The 9,978-nt window shown below is 65.1% G+C and overlaps 2 protein-coding genes across 10 annotated transcripts in view; one reads left to right on the top strand and one right to left on the bottom strand.

Moving 5' to 3' along the window:
* The window catches only part of RAP1GAP (RAP1 GTPase activating protein), a 28,614-nt gene extending 19,085 nt beyond the window's left edge, over nucleotides 1-9,529 (bottom strand). For 2 of the 9 annotated variants that reach the window (XM_077311597.1, XM_077311598.1), the window contains exons 1-2: nucleotides 6,916-7,180; nucleotides 5,360-5,383 (exon numbers count right to left, since the gene is read on the bottom strand). In XM_077311597.1, the coding sequence (XP_077167712.1) occupies nucleotides 5,360-5,383; nucleotides 6,916-6,959 (68 nt within the window). In that variant the 5' untranslated portion in view covers nucleotides 6,960-7,180. Of the gene's footprint in view, nucleotides 1-5,359; nucleotides 5,384-6,915; nucleotides 7,183-9,419 lie in introns of those variants that run through there. The other 7 variants (XM_077311602.1, XM_077311600.1, XM_077311603.1 and 4 more) reach the window with 6 other exon arrangements.
* LOC143824435 (proproteinase E-like) overlaps nucleotides 1-9,978 on the top strand; it is a 193,012-nt gene that overhangs the window by 64,030 nt on the left and 119,004 nt on the right. The window lies entirely within an intron of this gene.

A 9,978-nucleotide genomic window follows, 5' to 3' on the forward strand; every position in this document is an offset into this window, starting at 1 on the left:
TGGCCATGGCACCAGGCGGGGGGGGGAGGGGGAGTGCTGCCACAGAACTCTCTTCCTGCTCATTGACGGATCAGCACACAGAATTTAATCCCCCCCCCCCCCCAGGTTGAACCAGGGCATTTTATCCTAATCCGTGTTTTATTGCTGGCCTTTAAATGTTGTTAGTGAATCTTTCCTTGGGGAAGTGGGGCCGAAATGTTCCTGGGGGGGGGGGGAAGAGCAGGCCACTGTTTGTGGTGTGTGCATGTATGTGCATGGGGGGGAGGGATCTGAGGCTCCAGCAGTGGCCGCTCTCGGGGTCAGTTGAGGCCCTGGCACGACAGAGGAGGACACACGGCCCGTCTCTTGCCAGGAGAGCCAAGGCACCCCCCTGAAAGGATCCCTGGCAGTGGCTGGCAACAGGAGGCAAGCTCCCCCCCCACGCCCATCGGGTGCTGCGGCCTGCCATGAACCGTGTGGAAGAAAGCCATGCCCAGCGTTGTCCTGCTTCTAAATTGTCCCCATAGCAACAGGATACGGGAGATCAGGGACAGATTGGCCAAGGCAGCAGCTCCAATAATTGATTGGCAATTAGCATGGGGTAATTGCACAAGGATGGTGACAGAGTGTGTGTGTGTGTGGGGGGGGGGAGGCGAGTCTGCAGGCCAGACTCTGTCCCATTCCCATCCCCATAGAAGCCAAGACTGGTTTGCAAAGTGGGAAGGACCGGGGGGGGGGGCTGAGCCTGTGCCAGGGATGCCAACCTCCCGGAGGGGTGTGGTGACTGGGGATTACATGTGGCCCCCAGGCAACTATACCTGCCTGACCCCCCCCCCTAGTCTCCAGGAATTTCCCAGCCTGGAGTCAGCCACGGCAGCTGGAGAGTCCACCCACGTGGCACGGCTTCATTCCCACCAGCCAGAGGCCTCCCCCCAGTCCCCAAGGCCCCTTGCCAGCCCAGGGGTCTTGTTCTACCACCTTTGGTGACTCGCCAGGAAGGGGAAACCTGGAGGCTGCCAGCACCCATTGGCACGTGCAAAGCTCCAGCTGGGCTGGCTGGGCTGCTTGGCCTGCTTCCAGGAGGGAACAGACCCAGCCAGAGGTCTGGAAGCAATTCTGCCGCCCACCCGGGGAAGGAAGGAGGGAGGGAGGGAGAAACCTTATGGGGGGATCTAAGCGCAAAGGGGCAGCTTCCCTATCTAAAGGACTCCCACCCAGGGGCCGGCAGAAGCTCTGCCAAGAGGGACAGGAGCCAGAGGGCCTGCCCAGCACCGCAGGGCTCTTCTCACTGGAGTTTCTGATGGGCGGCAGGGGGGGAGGGAGGGAGGGCATGAGAGGGCTCTGCTCTGCTGTTTTACTGAGAGGCCACAAGGTGGCGCTTCCCCCTCCCCTGGTCAGAAGGCTGAAGCTGCCGGTCCCAGATGCTGACCCCGCACACAGCTGCTGCCCACCAGGGCCCAGACGAACTCTCTCCGGCAAGCCAAGGGGGCTGGCACAGGGGCACGGAGAAGACTGAGCCCTTGCCCCCAGAACTTCACTTTGGTGGTGTGGGGGCCCGTCAGCCACTCCCTCCTTCCTTCCACCAGGTTAACATTTTTGTTAACTCTCTGGAACCCACATAAGTGGGCATGTGTTTGTGGGGGGGGGGGGCTGGAGCACCCTGTCCCTCCGTGGCCATTGCCACAGCACCGGCCCCTCACAGACCCCATTTGGCTCCAGGGCAAGGACGGTATCAGGGGCCTTCCCTGGCATGCTGGGAAGAAGCACCCCTGGCAGGCTGGCAGGGCAGAGCGGAGGAAGCCCCCCCCCCACAGGCCCACAAGAAAGTGCCACTCCCACCACCCAAGGGATGGATCTGGGGGGGGGTTGATGTGCTCCCACCCGAAGCACCCCTGCCGATACCCTAAAAGCCCACCTCTTGCTTGAACTGCCCCCCCAGCCAGAAACATGGGCAATGGGGGAGGGGGGTGTCTCCAAGGGCCTTCCTCTGAATAAAGAAACCACGGCTTTGGCTAATGAGTTTATTCACCAGAACTATGTTAGCGCATGAATGCAAAACATGTTTTGAGCAGAGACTTTTAGAGGGTGCGGGAGTCAGCCCCCCAAGCGGCTCTTCAGAGCACCTGGACTGAATGTGCTGAAGGGGCACCCACCTGCTGTGCCAGTCCTTCGGCTGCTGAAAAGCTCTCCACAGTTTTCCAGGCAAGGCCCCCGCCCTACCCGCTGCTTGTTCTTCAGGCATCTCTCACACAACCTGCCCCCCCCCGCCGCCTCACACGACAAACCTTTCAGGCTGAAATGCCGGTGCACGTGCAGTGCAGGAGGTGCTGGGGGCAGGTCCCCCACCCACACAGAAACCTCCTTGCAAACAGCTGCACCACAGAAGCCCCAAAACGTGCGCCCGGAAACGCTTCTGCCAAGGAGGGGCGGCCAGCCCTCTCCACCCGACGCTGTGTGCGCTCTTCCCCCAGGCCCGCGGGGGGGGGGGCACTCTGCACGCTCACTGCCCTGTCTTCTCGAATGTACGTCCTCATTAGCCATCTCCTTCTGCTCCCTGTGCGGCAGAGGGCACCGAGCTTCCTACCAAAGTGTGGCACGTCTGGGGCATGCCATCCAGTAAGGACGGTAACGTCCACAGAGGAGGTCAACAAGCAAAGCTGAGGCACCGTCCGAACCACAAAGCCATCCTCCTCTCGGGTCACCGAGTCAGCCCTCCCCCCGGAAAGCAGGGGACTAATATGCAGGCTCTGGGGCAGGTGATGGGTCAGCAGTGCCCCAGGTGAGCCCCCGGGGGCCAACTAGAGGGTGAGGCAGGTGGGGAAAAGATCTTCCGGGCGGCCCAGCAGCTCACCCTAAACAGGGCCTCCCCTCACAGGAAGGGGCCCTGTCAGTAGGACACCTGATGAGCCACAGCGCTCTGGCCCACGGAGGGAACACGCTGGGGGCAGCCCACAGCACACGGTCACAAGGCAGCAGGCCACGGAGCCTGCACGTGGCAAGGCAAAGATCCAAGCAGCTCCCACAGAACAAATTGACCCTGCTCCCCAGTCAGTGGCTTTTTTGTTCTTTTGCACACAACCTGGGGTGCTCTTGGTCCAAGCAGGAAGCCCCCCCTGCACCCACCCTGCTGAGGGCCCATTAAAAATAGGGGTGGGGGGCCAGAAAACAGTGGCAGAGAGAGAAGGGCTCAGCCACCGGGAGGGCACCTCTGGGCTTCTGTCACCCACTGTCAGAGTGGCTTGCGGGGGCTCCCAGGAGGGGCTGGGGAATCCCGCAGCAGAGCAGGCAAGAGGCACAAGCAAGGGGGTAGCCATGCACAGACGGGGAGGGAGGGGCTGGGGTCCACAAGCACAACCCTAACCCCCAAGGAAGGAAACCACCTCAGCCCCAGAGAAGGACACCGAGGCAGCCTCTGCTGCCCTGCCCCAGACAATGCTTCCACCGCCCTCCGCTGAACTTTCACCGCCAGCTTCCCATCAAACGGGGGGGGGGGAGCTGAATGCATAAAGTTGTCATCCCCCCTGTCCCAGCACAGCACAGGCCTCCTTTCACAGGGCAGGCGGGCAGGGGCTGATCAGAGCTGCTTGGCAGACTGAGGAGATGGGCAGTGCCACCTTCTGGGGCCCATTTCAGAGCTAGCAGCCCCCCAGCTGCAAGCTGGGGAGGCCAATCTCCAAGCACAATGTTCCCTGTGGAAGGGCGGTGCTGCTGCAATCCTGTTCCGGAAGGGCAGCCATTCAGCTGCAGCAAATGCCCAAGGGCATGGACTATGAGGGGTGGCCCCAGGCCAAGCACAGGAAGCTCCACCCCCACCCCCCCCCAAGCAGCCCCATCTCTCAAACACACAACGCACAACAAGGCCCGGGCAGAAAGGACCCCATGTGCATCTCGGCTGCGTGCGGAAAGCAGCCATTCCTGACAGCTGCTGTCCGTGGTGCTGAAGCAGTGGCACACGGAAGGCCAAGGCCACGGCACAGGGCCCCGCCACACTTCTCTCCACGGGAGGCCCCGGCCACGCCACAGACCTTCCCCTACCAGCTCTGGAGCCCACTTTGGTCTGGGAATGGCCAGAAAGAGACTGCGGCCCAAGAAGACAGCCCTGTGCCCCCTGCCAGGGGGCTCCGCTCTCAACAAGGGCCCATCTGACCCCAAATCTGAGATCTGGAAGGCAGCCCCTGACCAGTCCTCTCTCGGTGGGCTAAGCCAGGGGTAGTCAACCTGTGGTCCTCCACGCTGGCAGGGGCTCATGGGAATTGTAGTCCATGGACATCTGGAGGACCACAGGTTGACTACCCCTGAGCTAAGCCACCCACCCACCAGGAGAAGACCCCAGGTCGTGTTCCCTTCAGAGGCAGAACTGGTCCCATCACAGCCACGGTCAGCTAGAGACAGGCACCCCTTGGCCTACAACAGAATCTGGCAGCCTAGCAGAGGTGGCCCAGTGGCCGGGGGGGCGGGCGGGGCGGGGGGGCACAAGGCAGCTTCTTGTTCACTCAGCAGGCCCCTGGAGAGGCGAAAAGCCCAGAGTTGCAGGGGGAGGGGAGACCTGTGAAATAGGAAGGCCCCAGCGACCTTCACCCTCTCTGAGGAAGCAGGAGCCCCCCCCCCCCCCATTCCTGGTCCAGGGATGCACACCGCCCCTCAGCCCAGCTGCCCGTCTCCTCCCATCCCTGTGCTAGGGAACGTGGGCTGGTGATGCCTTCTGTCCACTGGAATGCTCTCTCCAGGGACTCCCTGACTTTGCAAGCTGCCCTGAGGCCCCCCCCCGGCCCCTGCCCCTCCCTATGTCCTCCAAGCAGGGGGAGTGGCGGATCTCAGGGGTTCCCGCTCTGTTGCCAGGCAAGCTGCTCTTGCAAAAAGGGGGCAAAAAGGCTCAAGGGAGGGGGCTGCTGGGGCCTTGAAAGCACTGGGCACGCAGAGCAGGGGTGCTCTGCAGAGAAACCCCCCAGATAGGCCCCAGAGGCAGCAGAAGCACTGAGTGGTGGCTGCGGCTGGGAATGCACCGGCCACAGAGGGGCAGGGGGCTCGGTGGGGGCAGGGGGGCACGGTGCTGGGCTGGGAACCACGGCTGGGCCAGCAGGCAGACTCAGGGTCTCCCACTGTTCCCTCTGTAGCTCCAGGGTGGGTGTTTGTGTCTCAGAAAGAGAAGACTTCAGCCCCTCCCCCCCATGGTCTCCTACGGCCCTCAGCAAAGTGAGGGAGCCGAACCCTGGCCCTGAAGCCAGAGGGGGAGAACCCCCCCCCCAAGCCAGGGAGAAAGGGTGAATCTCAAAGGGGCACTGATACTCCCTTGCCAGCTGCTGCTGCAGGGGAAGGGTTATGACACACAGACCCACCTCTCCCCAACCACTGGCGTGCCTCACCTCAGATCTGTACTTACCACCTGCCCCAGGTCTGGTCCACCCTGAAACACACAAAGATGGCCGCAGGCAGATTAACTGGCGGGCCATAAAGGCAGGACCCCCAGCCTGCAGTGGCTCTCCAGCCCCCCCCCCCCGCCCTGCACAAGAGAGGGCAAAGAGCAGCCACAGAAAGCAAGAGTGTTTATGCCTCTCCCGCATCATGCCAAACCTGTCCAGCCAGCCCCGCTGTGTTTGGGGTCGGACTGCCACGGCTCCTCCCGCATCCCTGCCCGTGCAGCCGCTATTTACCCCACAAAGGGACCGGCCTCCCCCACACACCTGCAGCCAGCACGCCTCCCGCCAGTCGGGGACGTCCCTCCCCTGCCCCCCAATATGGCCTCACTTACAACAGGTCCACTAGGGTAAAAGTGGCCTTACTTCTTGGGGCAGATTGTGGCACCCTGAGCCACTCTGCTTGGTGCCTGGCGCTGGCAGAAGCCCCTGGGTGACTGTCCTTTCATGGGCACCCCGTGGAGGCCAAGGCTGCAGGTGTCCCGCAAATGTGGGGAGAACAGACCCCCCCCAAGGCATCAAGTGGTTAGGAAGACATCGCTTAGGGGTACCACCCCCCCACACACACCATTTTCCAGCACAATCCACAAGGGACCTCTGACCAAGGTCAGCCTGGGGACTCAGCTGGGCAAAAGGCAACCAGCGCAGAGCAGGGGGGCATTGTGCCCACCCCATGCCCTCTTTCAGAGGGCAGTCCCTCCTGCAGGCTCTGACGCTCTCCCCCCTCTATGGCCTCTGGCAGAGCCCTCTTGGGGGGGGGTATGGCTGCGAGAGGCAGCGGCCTCCTCCCACCAGGAAAATGCCTCTGCCAGCAATGCAAAGGGCATGCGAACAGGCGTGGCCTTGAGACGGCTGGGGAAGAGGCATTCCTGGGCAGGGGGCAGCATGCAAGGAAGACTGCCAGCGTGGCCCACACTCCTGACTGCCTTGCAGAGCGTGGGGAGAGCGGAGAATGCCTGGCAGGGTGCCTTGGCATGGCCTTCTCTTCAGAGTCCTGCTCCAGGCCACCAGCGGCTTTGAGGTCCCCGCAAGATGCATTCAAGGGCTGACCCAGAGACAAAGGCAGAAACAAGAGGTCCTTCGAGGCAGAACCCCTTTTGAGATGCACCCAGAGCTACCCCCTCGAGGACGGCTACAAACCCAGGGAGGGCTTAGGCCAAGAAATGGAACGGTGGCCTCGGGACACACGCCCAGTCCAGCTGCTAGCAACATGCTCAGCAAAGCCAAAGTCAAGCGCCAGCCTGGAAGCTCCAGGGTGCCTCGGATCCTCACCAGCTGGTGCCCTGAAGTGGCAGCATGTCTCCCCCAACAGTCAGGGCCCTGGGGGTCAGCTGCCTGCAGCCAGGGATGCTTGCCCTGTGTCCCTATCTGCAGAGAGCCCCTGTGGAACTGGGGAGGGAAGGGTGGAGCAAGGGGGGGAGCGCAAGGAGGGGCACGTGCCTGAAAGACCAGGGTGCAGGGCGCTCCACAGAGACCGGCCTGGGGTCGGCCTTACCCCGGCCAGCCTCTGAGGGTCACTTACCCTCCATAGGCTCCAAAGGTGAAGCTCCGCTTCCGGGTGGCCATGGCAGCTCTCTTGTGCAGGAGCGGTGGGGGGGGGGAGGCTCAGGCTGCCCAGCTGCAGGAGGGACGCCAAGGCCGTGCTGTGCCTAGCGCAGCTGCAGCCCTCAGAGTGCCAGGAGCTTGCAGGCGGCAGAGGGAGGGGCCCTCTGGGGCCTGCCTGCCCGCCCGCTGCCTGCAGCTCTGATTTCCTTCAGCCTAAACTTGTCCAGCCGGCCCCAATTGCAGGAGGCAGGCGTGGAGCTCTGCAGGCCCCCACCCCCCACCCCAGGGCACACTCGTCACCCGGCAACTCACCCGGCTCCTTGTATTTACCAAAGGGAGAGAGACACACGTCTGTCTCCGGGCGCCCTGGGCAGGCTCGGCCTGAGGCAGGCACGAGCAGTTCCCGGGTGCCAGGAGCGGCAGGCAGGCCAAGCACGCCTCCTCCCTGCTCAGCCGCGGGTGATCCGCGAGAAGCATCCTCCCCCCCCTCCCCTCCCCTGGCAGGAACCTTGGATTGACTCCAACCCCTCCCCCCGGAGCCCACACCTGGAAACTCCTGCCCAAAGGAGCCGATGGACCTGCTTCCATGCTTCCAGACGGATGCTTCCCAAGGGGGGGGAGGGGGGGGAGGGGGGGAGGGGCAGCCACAGCTGAGCCAGAGCTCCCAGGCAGCCTGCAAAAGCAGACCAGGCAGTACCTTCCCTACTCACAGGAACTGAGCTTCCACCCACCCCAGAGGCCTGCTCAGGGCCCCCCTGCCCCCCCAGGCAGGGAGTGTGTAACTGGGACTCCAGAAGGAGGGGGCAGCCTGGTTGGGCATGGGTGGGGGCACAGGTGAGCGTTTGCTGGGGGCCTGATCCTGACCCAAGGGTGCCAGCCTGCCTAGCCACAGGGATGCCTGTCCTCCTCTTGCTAAGTGGTGGTGGGGAAGGAGGGAGCGGTGCCCTTCAGGCAGATGGCAGGAACTGACAGGGGGCTGCGCAGCCCTCCAGAGCCGGAGCTCTCTTGGCACGGGGCTCATGTGGAAGGGAGAGGCGTCTCCCAGGCACCCACGGGGGGAGCAGAAGGAAGCAGGGGCCCCCCGTTCTCTCAGGCACATCCTCTCCAGCCCCCACCAGGCGCCAGTGTGGGTCAGCCCCTCCCCCAGGACCCACGGATGGACCATATTGCACATGGGGAGTGATTGGGCGCCAGGGTAGGCAGACGGGCCTTCACAAGGCCATCTGGCAGCTCATGGCACGGGTGAGATTTGGATCGGGGCCCTCGCAGCTCACCAGTTCTTCTGGCAGACTTCTGCTTCTCCCCCCCCCCCCCCAGTGCCGCCTGCCAAGGTGGTTTGGCCGTGTTTGGGGACGTGGGTGGGAAGCGTGAAGCGTTTCAGCGGCAGGCCAAGCTCTAGGATGGCGGCTCCCCCAGGGCAGACCCCTCCCGTGCCAAGCCTGACGGCTGGAGGCGGGGCATCCAGAGGAGGGGGGAAGATCCTCCCGGGGCCACCCACCCGCGGCTCACCCGGAAAGCGGTGGGCACAGGCCGCACGCCTCCAGACGGATGCCCTGCACGGCTCCCAGCTGAGCGAGGGCAGAGCTCCGCGGGGAGGGTGGGGGCTGAAGGCGCCCTGCGGCAGCAGAGGGAAGAGCCAGAGCAGGCGGCCCTTCGCAAAGGCCACGCGGACCGCCGCCCCCTTCTTCTGCGTCTCGCACTCCGGGCACCAAAGGCCGCCGCCAAGCAAACCACGCCAACTGCGCGCCGATACCGGCGGGCCCAATTAGGAGAGTCCCCGCGTGGCGCCCACCCACTCCGCACACAGGGGCCACGGGGGTCACGCCACGTTCCGCGGCAAACAATGCCGGCCCATTGAGCCCCCCCTCCCCCATGCCTGGCACGTGCCGCCCCCCAGCCCGCTGCAGGCGCGCCTGACATTTCATGGGAAGAGCCCCCCTCCCCCCCCCCGCACATGCACCGAGGAGCGGGAAGCCAGCTGCCCTCGGCGCCGGTGGGGAGGCTGCGCTTCTCACTGGCCAAAGCGGCGCCCCTCCGTCTCCTAACAGCCCCCGTGAGGGAGGGAGGGAGGGAGGGGGGGGTTGAGAGAGCTGTGCCGGGGCTGCGGCGAGCCCAAGGTCACCCAGCTGCCTGCCTGCCTCGCTGCGGGGGAGGAGCGGGGAATCAAACCCGGCTGCAGCCGCCCTGGGCCACGGCATCCCGCCGTCCGCGCCCGTGTTTGGGAGGCACCCCGGGCAACCCTCGCGCAACCCGGTCGCGGGAAAGGCTCCCTCCGCTGGAGGGCGGCCCGCGGGGCAGAGCGCCTTCCCAGAGCCCCGACGACCAAGGCGGGCAGGGCAGGGCAGGGCAGGGCAGGGCAGGGGTCCCCGAGCCTCCGAAAGCGCGTTCCCGTCCACCCCGCCGAGCTCTCGGCGCGCGCACGGGGGGTGGGTCGGGGTCGGGGTCGGGGGGTCGGGGCGGGCGGGAGTGCGGCGCTCTTACCGGGCCTGGGCGCCGCTGGCTCCGCGTTCTTCTCCGCTCCGCTCCCTTCGCCGCACTGAGCCCGGCCGAGCCGAGTCACGTGGCGCTCCCGCCTCTGCGCCGCCGCGATTGGCCGCCCCGACGGAGGGAGGGAGGGAGTGGGGGGGCCGACCCCCCCCCAGCCCAGCCAGCCCACGCTGCTAGTCCTCAGCGCGACTGCGCCAAGGACGAGGCGGGCAGGAGGGCTGCCGCAGGTGCTCGGAGGGCAGGTGCGCTCCGGAGGCCCCTCGCAGCTCCCCCCCGCCAAGCGCTCTCCCGGGTGGCCGGGGAGGGGCACGAACCCCCCTGCTGCTCCGCCCGGCTGGTCTCCTGGGTCTGCCCGCTACGGCTGCCCCCAACCCTTCCCCGCTGCCTCCCGGGCCCCGGTCTCGCCTTGATGCCGGGGGCGGCGGCCCCTCATGCAGACGCCCCCTTGGGGCTTCGGGAGACTGAGGCACACCTCCTTCACAAACAGCCTGCGTGGAGTCCCCCTTTCGTTTGGTGGCAGACCCCCTCGGCACCCAGACGTTGGACGGCCAGA

Source organism: Paroedura picta, chromosome 15, assembly GCF_049243985.1.
Source record: "Paroedura picta isolate Pp20150507F chromosome 15, Ppicta_v3.0, whole genome shotgun sequence".
Taxonomy (NCBI): domain Eukaryota; kingdom Metazoa; phylum Chordata; class Lepidosauria; order Squamata; family Gekkonidae; genus Paroedura; species Paroedura picta.